Source organism: Ursus maritimus, unplaced genomic scaffold (genome assembly GCF_017311325.1).
Source record: "Ursus maritimus isolate PB19 unplaced genomic scaffold, ASM1731132v1 scaffold_8, whole genome shotgun sequence".
Classification (NCBI taxonomy): domain Eukaryota; kingdom Metazoa; phylum Chordata; class Mammalia; order Carnivora; family Ursidae; genus Ursus; species Ursus maritimus.
The window spans coordinates 113826-135596 of record NW_024426996.1 but is presented as its reverse complement, the minus strand read 5'-3'; the positions used below and the strand labels follow the sequence as shown (position 1 = coordinate 135596).

Below are 21771 nucleotides of genomic sequence, written 5' to 3'. Positions count from 1 at the left end.
TTTGTAATCATTTTTTTAATTGAATTATAATTAACATACAATGCTGTATTGAGTTCAGGGGTACAACATATTGATTCTATAATTCTATACATTATTCAATGCTCACCATGGTAAGTGTGGTCACCATGCAGTGTTATTACAATACAATACTATTAACTATATTCCCTATGCTGTACTTTTCATCCCTATGACTTATTTATTTTACAACTGGAAGTTTGTATTCCTTAATTTTCTTTATCTATTTCTACCCATCCCTTGAAATTTTTATTTTCTTAAATTTTGTTTCCTATTATATGATTCACTTATATTTATCCAGAGACTGATTCTAAATTTCATGTCCTCTTACTATTAACCCGGAATTTGGTGAAAAAACCTACACTTAACCTAAAAAAAAAAATCACTCAAATTGACAATACTGCTAGTTCGTTACAAGTTTCTTAGGCCCATGCCAAATATCATTGCTTATTTTAAGAAAGATTTTTTTACTTAAACTAAGAAAACAGTACTTAATTTTGAGTGATAACACCATTAAATATGAACACTTGATGATTATTATTCTTTTATATAACAGATCAATAGTATAGTTCTGAATCTAAACTCCTTCTAATGTAAGTTACTGAAGCTAATTTCCTTTCTATCTCTTGTGTTCATTTATAATGGCGTAAAATTTTAAAATTAGTATCCACGTACAGACCAATGCAGAATTGTACACAATAGTTGAATAATTTGAAATAGAAGTAAAATACAAAGTAATGCCTTTTTCTTAAAAGCCTTCCATTTTTCATATTCACATTTTAATTTTATATGCTTGCAAATTGTGGTTTATTTTAAAACTATTCATTTACAGTGAGTTCATTATCTTTTATGTCATCTCCCACAATGATTTCAGAAGAGGTTAGAGATTGATATATTTAAAGAATCTGACTCTTGTGAACAATGACATCATTAAAAAGGGCTTGTTTTCATTAATATGTCATTAATAAGAAAGACATGATGGGTGAATTTTCTTCATAACCAGGTTCACTGTAGACAGGAAGGGTCTGCCTTCCCAGTAAGGAGATTGAAATCACAAGGTCCAGCCTCCATCAATGATGACAGGATTACCTGTTATGTAGGCAGACTGCAGTGATAAACACAAGGAGACAGAACAATTAACCAGGTTTAACACAGGTTGTGTTTCTTCAATTTTCCCATGACTGATATAGCTAAACAATGTATTCATGGTAATAGGAACACTCACCTAACAAACATTTTAGGAAAATCTGAATTAAATTTTGGATGATTTGAAACTGCTGCATAGTCTTGTGACCTGGAGTTAACTGGCTTCCGGCTAGTGTTTTAGTACATGTCACATTCTAAGCAGGTATTTGGTCTCAGAATCAGAAAATTAAGTTTAGTGATATGTAGCCAGTCCCTAAATTAGTATAAAGCATAGGCTAAAATAGTACACTTTCATTTTGAAATTCAGAACTATTCTAAAGTAGCTGAGTTTTATGCCATTAATAAATTTTTGAACATCATCAAGTGTCAGTCATAAAGTAATCATGTCAATTACCAAACAGAATTTTTTATATAAGATATTGTATATTTAGTTGATCGAAATACATAGGTATTTTCAGGAGCTGAAGCACACTAAATGTGTTTTTAAAATTTATATGAATAATAATTACTACATCTACTAAACTATGAAAAAATATTCTGCACTAGTTTCAGATATCCAAATCTGTCAAAACTAAGGGAATTTTAAAAAATTACCTTTTTTCCATAGAATTTTTCATTTTTCAAAGAAATAAAGCTGAAATAATCCTTGTGGTCAGGGTTTAAAAATCTTTTAACTTAAGCATGAATATTAAATTTGTGTTCTTCTAAATTTATTTGAAGCCTGAGACAATGGAGAGGTGGAAGGAAAGACATCATAGTATGAGAACAGAAATTTTTAAACTTCAATCTATGAAAACTGATCAAACATTGTAGATAAACTAGGGGGTTATCAGTCACTTTACCAAGAAATGACTGCAACTCCTCAAAGTTTTGTTTTTTTTTTTGAAAAGCAAGCCTTCAGTTATACATATGGACTCTTCTGGGTTCCTCTAAAAGTCCAAAGGTCTTTTTATTGCTCATTTCAAGGCAGAACATTTCCAAATATTTGGCAACCTAAGCTCTGGCTAAACAAGGGCAATTTAGCTTATCAGCAGTACCCCCAAATCAGATGAGCTCTTTTGTAGATAAAGATTCAGAGAGACCACCACCAAGGCCAATGAATTTGTTCCGTTAGTAATTTGTTTAGCAATTCCCGCAGCTACTAAAAACTGTTGTCAACAGTCCTGAGAAGTGGTAATTTCTGTCACTAAAACATTTCAACCACTGTATTTGTCACATTCACCAACCGCCTGCTGTGTACCAAGTTACTGTAAAGAAGAGCTAACCCATCAGTAACACACCTCCTCACTCCTGCCTGTGTCCCTTTCTTCTCTCGTCTCGTACGCTGCCGTTCCCTGGCCATGTAGTATGCAAACCCATAAAACGGGGACGTTCCTGTGCTCTATACCTCAGAAACGTAGTTTCTGCTTTCATAGTTGTATGCCATTTAAGAATATATACAATGGCCATTAAGGAAGAAACTGGTTACTAAACAGATGCAAAGTGGAAAGAAGTAGAAGTAGGAATTCCCATATGTGACGACAAACAAGAATTCATAGAAAAAAAGAGCCACCAGGATTCCCCTAAACCAGTTACCAGTAAAACTAAAAACACCAGATGCCAATTCCGTGTCTTCTAGAGATGATTACGTCTGTTTAACTCTCTGCACATTTCACCTGAAGCTCTCATAAGTTTGGAGGTTTATTACTTGACTTACATTTAATCAGGCTTTCCCCAATTATAATATTTGAAAGTAATTGTCTCTCAGAAAATAGAGCAATTTAATTTTTTCAATCCTCCATGTCATTTACTACAAGATTTCGTGACGTGTGGCGTTGAATGAGGAAGAGTTGGCGGCTCAGATCACGTGGTCTTTCTTTGAGCAAATTAAACCACAACTTATCCCTATCTTCTAAGGGCAACCTCCAGGCATGTGTATGCTGCAACTCTGTAACATGACATTATTTCGATAAGCAAATCCTGGCCAAATGAGGATAATGAACTCCCTGGGAAGAATAGTGCTTACTTCATCAGAAGCCAAATACACACACAGCAGGGCTATTTCTTCTGCAGTAGCAAATCTTCCAGTCTTCTGTCTCTTCAGGAAATAGGCCCGTGCCTGAGACCAGAAACCATCCCAGATATCAGTCATGTGAGGTGAAGTGTGAACTCCTCCTCAGGAGGTCAAAGGCAAGAGGAGTCTATAGAGGTACCAGGGGCGTGCTGCCTTGATAATCATGTATGATACATGAGAATATCATTAATATCGGTAATTGTGGACCAAGCAGGACTATGGTGATTTCTAAGCTACTCAAACTATGTGTTATGCTAAAACCTACAGACACTGGATCAGACCAGTTAAAGAGGAGGGCTTTTTTTAAAAAAATTCGAAACTGTGGTAAAATACACATACGACGTTATTTACCATCGTAACCGTAAGTGTACAGCCCAGCAGTGTTAAGTACATTCACATTGCTGTGCAACAGATCTGTAGAACTCTTTTCATCTTGCAAAACTGAAACTCTACACCCATTAACCAATAATTCCCTGTTCTCTCCTCCCCCAACTCCTGGCAGCCACCCTTCTGTCTCTATGAATTTGTCTACTCTAGGTAAGGAAGAGGACACGTTTCAACTAGAAGATTTAAACACATTTAGAATAGTAGATGTACCTCTTCGGGATTTGGTCTGGCTTGTATTCTTTCTTGCAGAGATGGGGTATCAACCGTTCCTAAATCAAAGGGGGACATTCAGCTTGGTTAATTACTCAAACTGAAAAAGACACTGACAAACTTTAAACTTCTTTTCCATATGAGACAGCAATCAGTGAAATCCTTCTCTGATTTTGAATGATAATTTCACCTCCATTTTCTATGATTCTTAAAAACACAGATCATAATTCTTTGTGACATGAGGCAAGGACTCTGGGTGAATCGCCCAGCATTCCCACGATATATTTTAGTCACAGTACATTGACATGACACTTTGTTGATTTTAAGCACTTTTACATGTATTATCTTAGCTACTCCCCAGAACAACCCTGAGAGGCCCAGACATCCATATAAGTACTTCACCAGTACAAGAACCCAGGGTGCCTTAATGATCTCAAAACCATTCTTTGCTGGGTTCACTCTCGGGATCCTCAGGGACAGTGCCATGCCTGTCATGGTCCCCAGTAATTTAGATGGTTCTACATTTTCCTCATTATCTTGCCTATTTATATTGGTTTCGAATTCCTATATTTAGCCACAGTTTCATGTTTTTCATAAAAAATATAATTTGAAATTATTTCACTTTAAAAAAAGTAAGAATGACACTAAAATTTTTAAAATCCGGCTTGGTTCAAGCTCCCACAGAGCAAGTGGCCCTGATTTTTTATTAATTTATGTAATCTGTAAATTCTCTTTAGAAGGCCTTTTTTGTGGGGGGCTGACAGTCCCCTGGGCAACCATATGATACTTAAGGTCATAACAAATTATTTTACAGTCATATCCTCTGGTCCTGAGAGTGCCATCAGGTTGTTTACCAGGAAACCATTTCTTAATTATAGCATCATTTGTCATTTCTCTGGAGAAGGTGGGAAACTTCAGTCAGAAGTTCCAGCTCCTTTCTTTAGGTTACCTGTCTCCTCTCACATTTCACGGTCAGCGGGCAGCCCTTTTGACACTCAGGGTAGAAAACGGCCGTAACTAGATCACCTGGTTCATTAGGAACATTTTCTACCTTCCACATTACTGCAGGCAATAGTGTTGATAAACTTTCTGGAACCACATAACAAAGATTCCCTTGTACCCAGCTTCCAGTAATATTTTCCTCATTTCTCTCATCCACAGCCTCCTAGCAGTCCAAGATCCTACAAGAGTATGCTTAAGACACCTTAAGCTTTCACTTACCAATACCCTCATATCCAGTTAAATTACAACTTTGATATCTTCCTACCACTTAGACAAGTGAGCGTCATCTCTTTCATATGGCTGGTATTAATGGCTATTAAATGAAACTACAGAGCAAGCCTACGCTTCCTACTTAATTCCATTGTCTGGACTCTACTGTGACCACGGCACAGACTGACATGGTATGCCCCAGTCTACACAACCTGGTGTTGAAAAGTTGTGACCATACTGCCATCAGCGCCATCCCAGACACACTCATTCCTTGTCAGGTTTTGTTTTGTGACTGGCTCTTGAGTCACAGCTAGTTCCTCGTTCCAGACAGTTTGAGAATATATTTTCCAATCTTCTGAGAAGTCCAGCTGCTAAAAACAACCACATTTTCCAAATCATTTTGCCACTTGTTCCACTGGGCAAACGGCACCAAAAATAGCTAGAGTCAAGTGTCACCAGTGGGTATGTTAAAACCCAGTGAAACTGTCTCGCCTATATCCTCCTTTTTCTTAGTGTTACCTATGTTTCCTTTCTAGTCCAAGAAAAATGAGAACACCTCAATCGTGGAAATTCTGCCGCTTGAAAGGTGTTTTGTATTCCTCTTTTAAACTAGTAAGTCAGTGGTTTTTAACCTGAGAGGAGACCATGGTGGAATATATAAAAATCTTGTGTGGAACTTTCCAAACGACATACGATATCCCCCAACTCTTCAAAAACTTCCACAGGTAACTGTGAAACGCTTCCTCTCCCCAACCCCACAATACCAGTTGTGAACCTCTGAGAGCCACCTTGATTCTCGAAATGTGATATTTAATTCCTTTTCAGAGAAGAGGTTAATCATTCTTTTTAGGCTCCCTGTATTCATTTTGGGTCAGTGGAACCAGTGGAAGGGCATTTCTACTTCCTAGACATACCCACAGTTATTAAGAAAATGAGAAGTCATTCCTATGAAATAAGTTATAGAATGCTTTTGTTTGGACAGATCAAATGTTCTGTCTAGTAAGTTCTGCTTTTCTTCTTTCCTTTCTAGGAGAGGTCAGCATACATTTTGGTAAAATGTCAGATAGGGAATATTTTTCGCTTTGAGAACCGTTTGGTCTGTTACAACTGCTCACCTCTGCTTTGTAGCAGGAGTGCGGGTACAGCCAATATGTGTATGCGAACCAGGTGTGGATATGTCCAACCAGGACTGGGTGTACTAAGCGGGTGGTGGGCCAGGTGTCTCCCACAGGCCAGCGTGTGCTGATCCTCATTGACAGCGTCAAGGAAGGTGTCAACCCTTCCTTTTTATTTACGGCTCACCCCAGGGGATTGATAAGACTCAGTAGCTCCCTGTGTTCTGGGAGGCTGCTCTTACTTTCTTCCTGTGGTCCTGTGAGCATGGTCCGCTTCTCATCTTTCCCCTAACAAGGTCATCTCTGGTCTGCTTCCCAAACGCCAAGCTGCGGCCCGTTATAGGTCTTGGCCACGAGATTTGGAATTGTTCCACACACATGAATACTTAAACCCTCTGCACCCATGGTTCATTCCTAATGACTAAGAATCTCGTTCCCAACCTACCGTTGGACTGTTAAATATATTTTTAAAGATTTTAGTTTATCTATTTGAGAGAGAGAGAGCGAGCGAGCATGACAGGGGGGAGGGGCAGAGGGAGAAGCAGACTCCCCGCTGATCAGGGGGCCAGATGCCAGGGTTGATCCTGGGGCTCTGGGATCATGACTTGAGCCGAAGGCAGAGGCTTAACCAACTGAACTACCCAGCTGCCCCTGTTGGACTGTTATCTTAAAAAGCCCAGACCAATATAACGTGGCAAACAGGCTTCCGTGGATAGGTTTCACAGTGGCAGCCAGGATGTCAGAAAAGACAGGTGCACAGCCCTGTAGTGCCCACCTCACCTGGACACACGCAGTTGCACCTGATCCCCTGCTGGATGAAATCTGCAGCCACGGACTTTGTGAGGCCAATCACTGCCGCCTTGGTTGCACTGTACACACATCTGTTCAGAACTCCTGGGGGTGAAAGGAAGGCTCAACATCAAAGGAACAAACAACAGCCTCCTTGAGAAAGGGAACAGAAGTAACCGTCCCCAGTAACCATCGTCACTCTTCCTCCCATCCCACCCTTTGGAAAATGTGGTATCGGGTTTTCTCCCTTAAGAGGGCCGGTTTCTGAATGTGGGAAAATAATATTCCTGGCACAACTCAGTCGAGACTGAGGTGTTGAGAACCCGCACTTAAGCGACCACAGTGGTTTTAGGTTTTCATGGGTGGGCAGAACCCTTGGGCAGATTCCAAAAGAGGACCAGGAAAGAACAACAGGACAAAAACCAGACCAAAAAATCAAGAGGCCTGCGCCCTTCTTTGCCTTCCTGTCTCGGGCAGGCTCACGTGTGCTCTTGTGGAGGGAAGGGACCCCACCTCAGCGTGGCTCTTTCATTTGAAACTCGCAAATGCACCCGCCAGACTGTGACGTCATCTCCATTTGGCTCTGCAGTCCTGGCTCTCGGACTTGACTTGTTTGGGGCCCAGATCAACTGACTCTGTGAAGCACTCCCCCCGATCGTGCCAGCGCTTTGCACAAACCCGTGTGGTGATACTATCACGCTGCAGAAGACATGCGTTTGCATGACTCCCCCCTTTCGGACTATGAGGGGCACGTATTCAGTACATCTTTTTTGGTTAATTAAATGGATAAATATTTCCTTCTTCTGGCTTGATTTTTCATTTCCATATCCATGAGAAGGAATACAAGGAAGGGCAAATGAAAATGTTTATTTTTTACGACTGGTTGACAATGAAGGCAAAAAGGACAGTAGGAACTTAATATCAATTTTTTAAAAAGTGGTTTTGAAATTATGTGTGAGCTTTATAATCTCTGCTATGCTTGTTGCGAAAACCCACAGTTCGTGAAGGTATGGGAGTCTATGTGATTCCCAGGGGAAGACAGACCTACCTTTGACGCTGGAAGCCACAGATGACATGTTGATAATGTTGCCAGATTTCTGTGCAAGCATCTGCCAACACAAACAAACACAACAACAACCACAACATGCCACTCTGCAAGACAAAAATACGACCTCTTTAAAAGATTTGCATTTACTTATGGTTTGCAGAAGCATCTTATTAGCTATTAACATGAATTGTGAGGCAGTCTTAACAGCCTCACGCAGTCATTGTTGGGAATGCATGGCATGGTTATGCACTCACTGGCAGGAACACTTCCCAGGGGGATTACCACCTTCCTTTGGCACAAGAGCATCACCAAGACCAAGAAGGAACTCTGAGCTAAATGGAAAGGTAATGAACATTAATTGTTACTTTGTATTCCTGATGTTGGAAAACTCTTACTTTATTTGACGCATATTTGTTGAAGACCTACTATGATCAGATACATGCTAGGTCCAGACACTCCCTGCCTATAGAGAGCTGCCAGTGGATTGGAGGGGCTGACATAACCAGCACCCAGCCACAGACAGCAGAGACCTCCACAGAGGGGGATGGGGCGGTGGGAAGGGACCAATCCAGGTTTCAGGACACTCAGAAGAGGGTTCCTAAGGAGGAAAGAGATGGGCTGATTTTTGAAAACTAGAGTATTAGTCAGAAAAATAAAAGAAAGGTGTTTTAAGGAGCAAGAACCACATGTATAAAGGCTGTATCATGGAACAGGTAGGAAGGGATGGCTCTGGTTGGAAGGCCAGGTGTGGGAGGAATGCAGCTGCAGAGGCCAACGGGGCTAAGTTTAGGAACCTGGGCATCACCCTGCAGGCAGTGTGGTGGTGACAATGCGGGGTCGAATGAAGAGCAGCGGCACGACTAGATTTGGGGACTACGAAGATTACTGTGGCACCATGTCGGGGAGACCCACTGGAAGCTGATGGAGTGACTTCAGAAAAGACTGATGAAAGCAGAGATGCAGAGATGTCTGTGGGCAACAGGGGTGGAGACAGTTGAGGTAGTAAGTGCAGGACGTGGTAATGGGTACATGTAGTGAGGCCTGCCTCCCCCACGGAAGAAGTGTTTCCTAACAGCACCTCCCTCAGAATCCCCCCAAAGTGTGAAGGTCTGAAGAGGAGGGTCTGTGGCTGTTTTGTCCTCCTAGACACGGTACATAGTAGGTGGTCCATACACTGTGATGAATCAAAATCTCTTGAGGTGCTAGTTTTTTAATTAATTAATTAATTTAGAGAGAGCGTGAGTGGGCAGAGGCAGAGGGAGAGAATCTCAAGCAGACTCCCTGCTGAGCACAGAGCCCTACATAGAACTCGATCCCACAACCCTGAGATCATGACCCGAGCTGAAATCAAGAGTCAGATGTTTAACTGACTGCACCACCCAGGCACCCTGAGATGCTGGTTTAAAGTGCAGACTGCTGGGCCCTGCCCCAGACCCAAAGGAATAATACAATGAATGAAAAAGCTGCTATGAATTAAGAATGTTTTCAGATGAACTTACACTTAAGCATAACACGTATGTGTGTTTTCCAGGGCATGTAGGTCCAGGGGCATGGGGACCCGTGAATGCTCAGGGGAAAGAAGCAACAGCTGGACAGCATTCCTGCCCGATGGGCACTACCTTCTCATTGAAATCAGAGGCTCGGGGGATGACCATAAAGAAGGAGGGGACAGTGCACACGGAGAGTGGTAAAGAGTTAAAACAACTGCTGAGAGGAAGTGGAAGACCACCACCAGAGAACAGAGGAAGGAAAAGCAGGACGTGCTGTGCCATGAAAGTCAAGTAAAAAGTTTCCAGAAAGGAAGTGTCTCAACAGTCAGTGTAGAGAGAGAAGTCACTTCTGCTGGGGTGAGTTGCTCCAGCAGCTTTCAGACAGAGAGGTGCAGGAATGGTGGTGAGTGACTTCCAGGGATGAGGCCGCCAAGATGATAGGTCTCCCTATAGAATTCCCCTCCTTTCTGTTTTGATACTTAGTTACTATCTGCACCCAAGAGCAGAGAGTCTAAAACAACCTAAGGCATTGTGTTGGATGGATTAAAGGGTGCAAGGGGAGGCTGAGGCGACCCAACCAAGTCAAGGACAGCAGCAGGGGTGAAAATATTGACCCAACTTGTTTGTCTATGCGATAAAGAGGACAGTAATGAAATGGGTCCTCGTGAAAAGACTCAGGAAACTTAGTCAAGGCTTGAAAACAAAGCCTTAACATTTTTCCTTCCTATCTAACTTTCAAATAACCCATTTTTACTTTTTTTCCATTTTTATTGAGCTATCATTGTCACATGTAACCCATTTTAATACCCATAGAATACATTTACCCCAACTGAATGTATAAAGATGAACTAGGAAATGGCGCGGTCTCTATCTTTAGAGCGCCCGCAATTCCCAGACAAAACTTTAGAATATAGTCACCTCGGAGATGCCTAGTGCTGCCTAACACTCGTGCCGTGCATTCACCAGGTCTGTCTGCTGGTTCTAGGAGCCCCGTCCTCGCCTCCCTCCACGCGGTCTCCTCAAGCGCCAGCTCAGTGCCTGCTGGTAGGTGTGCAGGCTCTGCCTGGCTCGCCATGCAACAGGCCTCTCTTGGCAAATACGACTTCGCAGTATAAAGTGAAGTGCCTCGTCATAGTGTTCCTCTGTAGGGTCCCAGAAACTCAGGCAGAGGCTGGAAAGAGCTCTGAAAGATTCCCTCGGGCTGTATATCTAGTTAGTCCTACCCTTGCCAGCTCTTCTGTCCCCCACTGAGCTCAGCTCCTAAGTGGCAGACCTCGGTTTCTTGGGTCTTTGGTGATTCCATGTTTGACCTCTATCTGGACTGACAACCTGACTGATTTATTCATTCAACAAATACTTGCCAAAGCACCTGTATGTGCTAGAGATTTCAAGGTACAGCAAAGGGAAACCTCCCATAGCCAGACTTTCTGACTTTGGATTTTGCACTGACCTCTTCTTACAGTATCTTCAGCTTGTTCTTTGCCTCTTGACTCATATTCCAGTTTTGGAATGGTTTTCAGTATGTCTACCCATGAACAAAAATTTCCATAAGTGTTTCTGTGTTCTGACCACCTGACTTTTCAGATCTGCCTGGACTCCAAATCCTGGTTTCCCCTGGAAAGTTCTAAACTGGAAATGTGCATCATAATTAATGAACCCAGAGGATCCCAGACAATTAGGGCTGGAAGGGATTGTGTAATTTCTCACCTTTGTTTTAAATAGAGTAGAGTGCAAGTGCCATCTTCCACGGTACACGGTGAAGGAGGGCCAGAGTTCAGGCTGTGATGCCACAGTCCGAAATCTGGGGTCAGGCTGGTTACTGTCACTTTCATAAGCGGCATCAACTCCTTCTGACTGCCCATCCCAGTCATTAATATCGCTCGGGATTTTTTACAAATGGGTGTTACTGGCTCACGTGGATTGTTGTTAAGATGCTTTAAATCATAGGTAAACTCTCTAATTTGCAAATTAGTGTTCGATATTTCAAAAGTTAATACTTACTGACAAGTTTAAATTTCAGCTGCACTGGACCATACCCCACCCCTGCTGCCTTCACTCATATCTGTAAAGCATTCCAGACATGAAGTAGGCTGGTTATGCATGTGTGATAGCTTACCCGCTGTGACCTAAGCTTTCCCCTTTTACCATAGCCTCTGCTTCTCTCCCATACCCTAGGATCAGTCTTCAAAAAATAATCCAAGTTCCAAATAACATAGATTCTCATGAACTCCAAATAAGCAGAAAAAAATGCAATTTATATTAAAAAAATTTGCTAGTTCAACATGGAATTTGCAAGTTCTCCCATGGACCCACTGAGAGATCCTTTGTAGGTGCTAAATAAGCAGATTAAAACAAATTCCTTTGTTTCTAAGTTAGTTTTTCCTAATTTTCCTTTTAATGTTCATCTGGATCCTTCCTGACATTAGATTGAATGTTCAGAGCAAAGCATCAGCCCTGCCTTGCCATTAAAAAGCTCTTCTCTGTGCTGGGTTGGCAGCATTCGGATTGTCTGTCATCTAATCCAGCTGGGATGGAAGAGAAGAATGGCTCCTCCGGATTTCACTAGGGTTCAGCTGTCAACCTTGGCCTGAGCTGGTTCTGTACTCAGTCAACCCCTTTCATTGTCTGAGCTTGTGCTGTCTGCTTACTATTGGCTTGTAAGTTCATTTGAACTCAATGTTTTTCATGTTTACACTCCCCTCCCCCCAGAACACCTAGTGTGCACTTTATATCAAAAGGCATTTAAAGCTTGTTTGTAAAATAAAATGAAAAACATTGATGAGGTGTGTGAAAGCTGTGGAATTCAAGGCTAGCAGACTCAGGAGGAATGCTCTCTCTTTAGCATACACTGTCTCTCACCTCCCTGGTACCTCTGTGGCTCAGCTGAACACAGGGAGGATACTCAGGGAACAGAAAAGTAATGGGGGTACGTCCATCTTGACAGCATGTGCCTAGACACTGAAATTCAAGAAGGGGCCCAACTTCCAGGGTTCAGATCCTGCTCTAACCACCTGCTAGTTATGTGGCCTTGGGCAAGTTATTTCACCTCCCAGTTTTACCCTCTGTATGGTGGATGTGATAAACATCACATTCTTCTGGCCCTGCATGCCTCCTTGCTGTCCTTTTCTCTGGGACCCTCATCCTTAGATACCGGAATGGCAAGCTCCCTGCTTTCACTTGGAGCTCTATGAAAATTCCAGCTTCTCAGTGAGGCCCTCCTGGACTTTACTGATATCCCAGTTTCTTTGTCTTCATAGTACTTCTAATCACTCCCCAAGTTATATGTCTCATTACCCATTATCTTGTCTCACTCCTCAAAAATGGGATCTCTCTTATAGAAGGGACTTTGTTTAGTGTTCTGTGTCTTCTGCACCTAGAATGGAGACCTGCAAATAGAAAGTGCTTCATATTTCTTGACTATTTCTTAACTGGAAGGTTAAATGAGTTAATTTATATTAAATGCCTTGATATAAATGTTCAGCACAGGTTAGTCATTATGTTAGCTACTGTCACTCTTTGGCACACGTGAGGACCCTTTTTGGATGCCCGGTGTGGAGCCCTACTTATCCAGTGGAGGTGGTCCTTACTTTAGGAAGAAATGCCTTGATCATCAAGTACATGCTGCGGACGTTGAGATTCATGGAGAAGTCCCAGTCTTTCTCCTCGCAGTCCAGGATGGTTCCGTGATGGACAAAACTGGAAGAGCGAATGATCAGTGGGGAAAAATGATCATTCAAGATCTGTATTCCATTTCCTTACCATTTTTTATTGTCATACATTGACTTAGACCACTGACCCTTTCCTTACAAAGATCTTAACAATTTGTAATACTAGTACATGAGGTTAAAATGTAAGCTAAATAAATTTATTTGAAAACAACATCCCTCTTTTAAAAAAGAAAGGTAAAGGTTTGGGGCGACAGCCACTGCGCAGGACACAGCACAAACACGTGAGGCTCGGATGCCCGCCCTCACACCCATTGCAGGAGCAACAGTGCCCTCTAGTGGCACAGAGTTAGTGTTTCCAAAGGGAAATAAGGTCAAAGGGCAAGGAAACCAGTCTCCACATCTCAGGGTAGCAAAGAGGTGTCGCTGTCATGCAGGTCTATGCATGTGAGTACTGTGAGTATTACTATGTGAGCAAAGGAAGCACAACAAAAGAAAACTCTTCAAGCAACCTTCACTCCTTGTTAAGTCACACTCGTAAGTAAGCTGCTCGCCCTTCATGTGGCAGGAAGGACCACATGCTCTACGCTGATGTTCAAAAACTGATCTTCCTAACTGATTTTTTTTTTTTTTTTTTTGGTCATGGCTCTCAGTATATTCTCATATAAGGGAGGAGCAGTTTATAAAATAGCTTGTCATAAATCGTTGCTTTAATTTAATTTCCACACAACGTAACATACGACAAACTACAGACAGACTTTGTGTGTCTGCTGGGACATGAGTAGGAAGAAGAACAAACAGGTACTAGAAGGCTCTGGAATTTCTCTATCAGTGCAGCAGTACAAGTATAATGCTACATAGGAAAGTGGAGTGTCACGCACTTCCTGTGTAAACGCCCGTTTGCTCACCTCCCCTGCTACACCTGCGCAGGGAAAGCGCCAGCCCTGCCTGTCCTCTGCGTGGCTGCTCCACTTCCAGCCTCTCCTCATGCACACGTGGTTCGGCTGTTCCGTACCCACCCTCACAAGGTCAGTTAAGCCATTCTCTTGGCGCTCTGTGCAGAAGTGCAACACGGAAACTCCTTTTGCTGGGTGGGGCTCACGGTCCCAGTAAGAAACCCTGAGCTTGGGAGGGGTAGAGGACAGGGTAGAGTGTTGTGCCAAAGAACTGGGAACACCTGCATTTCAACAGGCCGAGTACTTGGTTTCTGGTAAATAGACTTTGTTTGAAAGACATCTACTGGAAAATGGTTTTTCATTTTATTTTATAAGTCTTAGTGGGGCATCCATACCAGTCCGTTGGTGTGAGCCGTTACCAGCCTTAAGAAGATAAACCGGTTTGGATTAATACCAGCTCTCCTAAGGAGACCATAATTCCCCCTAGGACTCAAGCCCATGTCTACTTCTGTGGCTTTCTCACTTGCTGAATCTTGGAATAAAAATTCTGTCTAAACTCTAGCTGTATTTCCTGAGAAATATATTTTGGTTCATGATGAGTAATTTGTCATATTATCAAAAGTTATTAAATAAAAGTCATAGAAAACTTTCTGTAAGGACAGTGAAATTAAAAAGTATAAATTACCCAGCAACATTGAAGAGAACATCAAGTCTCTCAATTTCACTGGCAAACTGGTCAATTTGTTTCTTCTTTGTGACATCAAGGGTCCGAATTTGAATACCTGAGAAATAAAACAAAGGACACGATTTACCCTACTCATAAAAAATGTTTAGCCTTGAAGATTTAGTTGTTCTGAAGTGTGAAGATTGTAATATTTGTCCACTTAGGCTTCATAGGATGGTTGGCCATTAGTAGGGTCTTAGGAATCTCAAGAATCTCATTAGTAAAAATCTTAAAGTCCTCCCCATCTCGAGCTCTGTCTCAGCTGCCTCTCAGTAAGCCGGCAGTAATACCTGCAAGTGGGTCCATTCCAGCCCTTCCTCTCCCCAGAGGTTGAATCACTGTGAATTCTGTCTGAGGGGGAAGGGCAGGGGCAGTGGGATAAGAGATTGTTTCTATTTGTGCCCTTTACTTTTATGCCAATTCTTTTATTTACTTGTTGGTCACGGGTACCATCCCTTATTTCTGGACTAAATTGCAAAAAGAAACGAGAGGCCGGAAGAAGAGATGAAAACACTAACCATGAGAGATCTAGCGTGGGGTCTGAGAAAGACACACTGTACTAGCTACTGAAATAAAACCCAAAAAACAAAAAAACCCCAAGAAACCCTAAACCAACAAATACGCTTTAATGAAAGAAACACTCATTTTTATGATTTTTAAAAACATATGGTTTATTTTATTCTTCCCTTTTGAATACAGAAAAGAAAGATTATAAATGAAGAAAGGGAAGACTAAAATTGAGTTTCAGAAGAATTTCCTTTGCTTTGTGCTTTTCTAGGAGAGCAGCTTCCCTTCGACTTGTTGAAATGATAACTCAACAAGGTCTAATTCTGCCGTAAACTAGCTCAGTGAACTGAGTTGTGTTTGATCATGAAACAGTTCTTTTTTGCCAAAACAGTTAACTTTCAAATGAGTTCTATGTCCTGATTTCTTTCTGAGTAATGCCAATGGAAGCCCTCTGATGTTGGAATTAGGTTCAGTGTGGTGCAGTGAGGGGCAGTATGCACCCAAACAAGTTAATCTCTTACAGTTTCTGATCATGACATGTGATTTTAAGGCTGAGCTGTCTCCAATATGGTAGCCACTAGCCACATGTGGCTACTGAGCATTTGAAATGCAGCTAGTCTGAGCTGAAATGTGCTGTAAGTATAAAATACACATGCGTTTCAAAGATTTGGCATAAAAAATGTGTAAAATATCATTAGTAATTTTTTATACTGTGTATGTTAAAATTATAATATTTTAGATATACTGAATTAAGTAAATATATTATCAAAATTAATGTCACCTGTGTCCTTTTACTTTTTAAAGGCAGCCACTAAAAAAGTGACAATTACACATGTGACTCACATCACGTTTCTACTGGACAGTGTTTCCCTCACAGAGAGGCACTCAAGGGGAAAGTCATCTTTAAAAGGTAACTGTAAGAGGGGTACTTGACTGGCTCAGCTGGAGAGCTTGCAACTCTTGACCTTGGGATCCTGAGTTCAAGCTCCATGTTGGGCTAGAGCTTACTTAAAAACAAAAAGTTAACAACTGTTAAATTTCCACATGTAATTTTGTAACTGAGTATTGAATCCTTGAACATGTTGCATAAATAAAATATTTTAGGTATCCATCTTAAAATGTTGTTTATACATTTAAATATATAGATTTTTGTCTGTAGGTTTGCACAATATAGATTTGCTATCAGAGAATCAGGCTCTAAAGAGAAGGCCAGTGGAACTGAGCAGCTAAGGAATTTTCTTTCAGCACCTGAATCTCAAGTTCACACTGCCGACCTGCTTACCAGGGTACTCTTCCAGTTCCTGAAGTTTGGACTCATTGATATCTGTGGCGATGACTTTGGCACCTTCTCTTGCAAAAGCCTGGGAGACACAATGTATAAGTAAATCCTTTGTTTATTTGATTTGATTCCATTCTCATGAGTGGAAAGTCAGTTAGCCTTTCCCCCTTTATCTTATTTTCATTGTCTTCCCTAGAAAACAGGTGGAATTTCAAGCTTTCTACTCTCACTTCACCTTTCCCGTGGTTATTATTTTTATCATTAATTAAAACAACATGACATACATTGTGCTTGTCATTTGACTTTGTCCCCTTAAGCATTATCAGATAAAATCATGTTTTTAAAACCTAGGACTCTGTTACTGGCACCTCTCAAAATACTATTCTGTGATGTGATAGCCTGTGTTTCATTTCTGAGCAAGTTCTTATTATTTTCCATTTCTTATTATATTCCAAATAATAAGAGGAAATGGGTTATTCCAACACTTTTTCCCCTAAGTATATTACTGTTTTCATAAATGTCAAACCATATCCTACTACTATGCTTTAAGTGCATTAATTAGCTCAGGTGGGGGTTATAATGTGCAAGAAGTTGATATAAATTAGAAGGTAAAGGTAACCTGATAGTCTTGTAACTCTAGAGTCCTATGCCTGAACTGATGTAATTTCAGAAAGCTATGCATTCCTGTAGGGCCCCTGCAGTAAATATAGTGCAGAGAAACTGAGGCAGAGAAGTCGGTCTCTCAGAGTCAGAGGTTATCAGTAATGTCATATAATAAACATGTGAGGTGTTCATTCCTTCATCTGCCCAGGGTGAGGGATAGCGACTTTTCTTTTTGTAACTTAAGACAACAGAAGCACAAAATTAAAAAAAGGAAAAAAAAAGTAGAACAGAATTAAATAACCATGGGATCTGTCCACATAATTCAATACCTCAAAAGTTAGTAAGCAAACAACAACAGATAATAACTTACCAAGGCAGCTGCCTGGCCAATCCCCTGAGCAGCAGCTGTCAGGACGATGACCTTCCCATCAAGTCGACCCATAATGGAACCTGCAGTTCAAGCTAGACACGTGTGTTTAATGGCTCAGCACATGGTCCTGGGCAGTGGCATCTAGAACGAATGGTTCAAGTACTCTTTAAGAACTTAATGACAGCATTTCTGTACAAATAGTCCCATCATCTGAATTCTCCAAGAATGCTGACTCTAGATACCTAGCTTAGTATATCAAAAACATTTAGCATAACCCACTGAAGTGGTAACAGATATTGGACTTTAATCCATCATTTGGTTTCTTGAATACATAGAAAAGACAGCCTCTGATACTGATAAAGCAGGGTCTGGAGTCCTTCCCCTCACTACCACCACCATTGTCCCCACCATCCCTATACAAACTGCTGTGGCATTGTAAGTGTCTTTACTAGTGGGGGCTGCTTCTTGATTTCTCTGCTGTAAACTTTTGTTGGGGTTTGCACTATTAATTGTCTATGGCTTTTCCTTGTCACTGTTAAGATCTCATGGTTGGCCTCAGAAAGTCATTGAACAAAACAGCTGGAAAATCAAATCATGTCCAGTACTCCCATTTTATAGATGAGAACCCTTATTTGACTCGCTCAAGGTCACAGACCCAGTTAATGACAGAGCCAGAACTAAGCGCAGGCCTCCTGACCCTTTTGCTATGTGAGATTTCACCCCACAACGCTGCTGACCCTCTCCTGAAGTTGAAGCATGCAGTATTTCAACAGATATCAGCAGTAACTTTCAGAATGGAGGACTGAGGAATTCTAGGGAAAATAAGATATGCATAAGATATTTGGTTCTTGGGACGCCTGGATGGCTCAGTGGGTTAGGGTTAAGTGTCTGCCTTTGACTCAGGTCATGATCCCAGGGTCCGGATCAAGCCCCACGTAGGGGTTCCCTGCTCAGGGGGAGCCTGCTTCTCCCTCTCTCTCTGCCTGCTGCTCTCCCTGCTTGTGCTCTCTTGTGCTCTCTCTCTGTCAAATAAATAAATAAAATCTTAAGAAAAGAAAAAAGATATTTGGTTCTTGGACGGTAGATTGCAGGATGAGAGGAATGGCTAATGATGGGGTTGGGAGTACTTGAGAGTCAAATGATGATCCACAGAGTCAAATGATGATCCACTGCGGCCCGTCTTCAAGGAACTGAGTACGTTTTCTCACCCCTTAATGGGTTCCTTTGATCTCACAACAAGTCACACAATGGCTGCTTTGTCCCAAGGCATCACATCCCCATTCCGGGCAAAACAAACAAAAAAAGGTGTTTGGGGGCGGGTGGTGGTGGGAAATAAAAGCATAAGCCTTCCAGAGTGTCCTCACTTTCTATTCAAGAAGGACGCCCTCCTCGGAAATTTCAGCCTTCATTTCGCAGGCCAGCTCTAGCCACAGAAGCTAGGAATTTGAGAGTTTTGTTTTCCAGCCTCTATAAAGAGAAAAGCTGGGAGCCCACTTAAATGGTAGCTGTACAGATACCTTACGCAACCACCCTGCTCAGTTACCTGCCTGATAAGGTACCGGTGGCTAGCTGCTCTTGCCTGGAGAACTCACATGACCTAGTCCTTTCTGTTTGAGCCTATCTCTGTTCTTCCCGGCCAACCTTGGCTCTTTGCCGTCACCAAGCCTCCGCGCTTTATCTAAGCTCGGAATGCTGAGGGCCAGCTTACTCCCGTGGGCAGCAGTGGGCACTGTGGACAGCGTGTGACACAAGCAGGCACGTGTTGTAGAAGGACCACTGCGGAGCCGACCCGAGGGGCGGGCGGCTTCCTTGGGAGAGCGTGTGGGGCCTGAAGAGCCTGCGGTGAAACAGAGGGAGGGGATGGGAGACGGGGCCGGACGACAGCAGCGTTTCAGACGGGGGACTGGGCCTGGTCAGGGTGCGCCACCTCCGGAGGGTTATGCGGGCTGCGCCGGGCTTGGAGCCTCCTCCGGATCGCAGGTCCGAGAGAAGACCGCGGGGGTCTCCGCACGCCCGCTGGCGCCCCCTAGGGTCCGCACGCGGCCGCGCGGGCTGTGCGCGGAGGCCAGGGCGGGAGCGCACACCCGCATCTCCCCTAGTAACGCGCACGCTTCCCTCCGCTCGCAGTTCTGCTTCCCAGAGGGCTGGACGAAACCGGCTCCAGGGAACCCGCTTCCAGCTTCGTTCAAGCTCTCGGACGAAGTCTGCATTCGTTACGCGCCCAGGCGGCCGAGCTTTTACGTGCTTGACCTACTCGATGCCGGGGACTTTCACGGCTTTGTTTTCCCTTTATTCTCACACGAGTGATACATTTTCACTTTAAACACGTAAAGAGCTGAGAGATATACTCATACATGCTTTAGAAAGGAAGCGACTCCACTATGCCCCCCTCCCCCAGTCCTGGGCATGGTGTATGAGGAAGCTCTTGTTTTGCACCTGTCGCTGCCGGCTTTAGGCTCATGGCACTTAAGGCGGTACCAGTCTCCCCAGGAACCTCTGGCACCCCGACAGGCGTTAGCTGAACCACTGCTGAAGCGCAGAGCTGCCGCTTCGCTCACTCTGGAATCTCTCCCTCGCGGGCCTTGTCTTTCTGGAACCAAATTTTGGGGCCAAAGCCTACTGTTCCCATAAACTACACTATCAGACTAAAATGAATTTATTTGGGCAAATGAGTTGCAAAAGTGACCTGAAATGGTAAAATGAGGTAACTCTCAATAAAACCACATTGAGAAACTTACATATACCAGAGTATCAAACTTGTGAAAAACACACCCTTATCCTGATCTAACTGCTAAGATTAATCTTGAAATAGGTAACTTGCAAAACAAAACAAAATCGAAACCTCCCCCTTCCCAGTCTGAAGTGTCATTTAAAAAATATTAGGAAATCTTACTTTAGAGCAGCAAGGGCGAGCAACAAACTTGAGACCTTTGTACCGAAGCAAGTCAGGCGCTTAATAGTGCATGTCGGGATTTGTAGTTTCCTTCAGTTTCAAGACGAGGAGGCGCACATTTATATACTATACTTTTGCGTGCTGCCATCTAGTGGACCTCAGGTAGAACGGCTAACTCCAAGGAGAAGGTGAAAAATGGAAAAGCACCTTACAGCTTACTTAGCATATGGAAGTCATTCCCTTCACTTTAATCCAAGTCTTTGTTATTTGTTCGTGCCTGCTCTGTGCTGTTCTAGGATATTAAAAATTTAATGAGTCAGAAATATCATATGGAAGAGAGCAGGGCAATAAAATAGAAGGACCCTAGGTCATTTAAGATAGTCATTAAGATAGGGCCTTCCAGGCCCTTCACTAAGATTGTTTTGAGGGACAGAAATAAGAATTCTCTTGTGTTTAAGGTATAGTTATGGTTGCTTTGTCACACTCTGTCTCTCCTAACACTTGTCCATATTTAGTGGCACAGTGCAGGCACCCTGAGTACACTGAGGGGCAGGGTCCAGGTAGCACTCTGAGCTTCACAGCGCAGACGCTTGAAAGGGACCATGTTGGGGAAGAGCAACAAATGAAGTCTGGCTGAAGAGAGCAGAGACAGTGAGATCGAAAAGGACGAGGTCATGTGTGCTAGGCTTAGTAAGTCACACCGCAGCAGGTGCATACTTGAGCAGAGTGCTTGTGTAGCTTGTTTTGTGCATGTACTATCTACATTGGTTCACTCAACATCCACCCACCTCACTTTCCCCTGCCTTTTATTTTATAAAGGCCAGAAAACAAAACGCTCACATTCCTAGCCTCCTTTGCTGCTAGAGCTGGCCAATGAAATGCAAGTTGAGGAGGATTTCATTTTGGATAGAAAGGCAAGGCCACTCTGAAAGGCTTTCCCTTCTTTTTGCCTGGAATGTGCATCTGCTTTGGGACATGGCAACCATTGTGTGACTTGGTATGAAGTCAGAGGCACCCATCAAGGACAGAGCAGGGTAAGGAAAGGAACCTGATTCCTTGAAGGCAGCCTCTATGCCACAGCCTTAGACTAACTCCTCTGAGATTTTTTTTTTTTTTTTGTAAAGATTTTATTTATTTGAGAGAGAGCACGAGCAGGGGGAGGGGGTACAGAGGGGCACATAAAATCTCTGGTAAAACTGTCCCTCATTGCCCTCAGTAGCTTCTAACGGAGTCTAATGATCTCTAATCACACCCAGCTGTGCTCCTTGCTTTAGTAACAATGCTTTTAACTTTTGAGGATTTTAGAATAAACTTTTTGTGGATATGAGAATTCTCTAATCAAGGCCAAGTCTAACACTTCTTTCTTCAT

General features: G+C 42.6%; 1 protein-coding gene across 1 annotated transcript; it reads right to left on the bottom strand.

Annotated features, from left to right (window-relative positions):
• Window positions 1–20498, bottom strand: BDH2 (3-hydroxybutyrate dehydrogenase 2). The gene is made up of 10 exons (XM_008707234.2): window positions 20403–20498; window positions 17510–17650; window positions 16540–16618; window positions 14712–14808; window positions 13053–13161; window positions 7976–8036; window positions 6919–7032; window positions 3812–3870; window positions 3167–3259; window positions 1–1120 (listed from the first exon to the last, which is right to left on the bottom strand). The coding sequence occupies exons 2-10, from the start codon at window positions 17579–17581 to the stop codon at window positions 1067–1069; spliced, it is 738 nt and encodes a 245-aa protein (XP_008705456.1). The 5' UTR covers window positions 17582–17650; window positions 20403–20498; the 3' UTR covers window positions 1–1066.
• Window positions 20499–21771: the final 1273 nt, after the last annotated feature.

Bases quoted from the DNA above. Each gene is read 5' to 3' on its own strand.
- BDH2 (XM_008707234.2), bottom strand. From the start codon at position 17,581: ATGGGTCGACTTGATGGGAAGGTCATCGTCCTGACAGCTGCTGCTCAG. The intron at 14,809-16,539 runs GTAAGCAGGTCG...TTTATTTCTCAG, and splicing joins GGAACTGGAAGAGTACCCTG to GTATTCAAATTCGGACCCTT. The intron at 3,260-3,811 runs GTACATCTACTA...TTCTGGTCTCAG, and splicing joins CCAGACCAAATCCCGAAGAG to GCACGGGCCTATTTCCTGAA.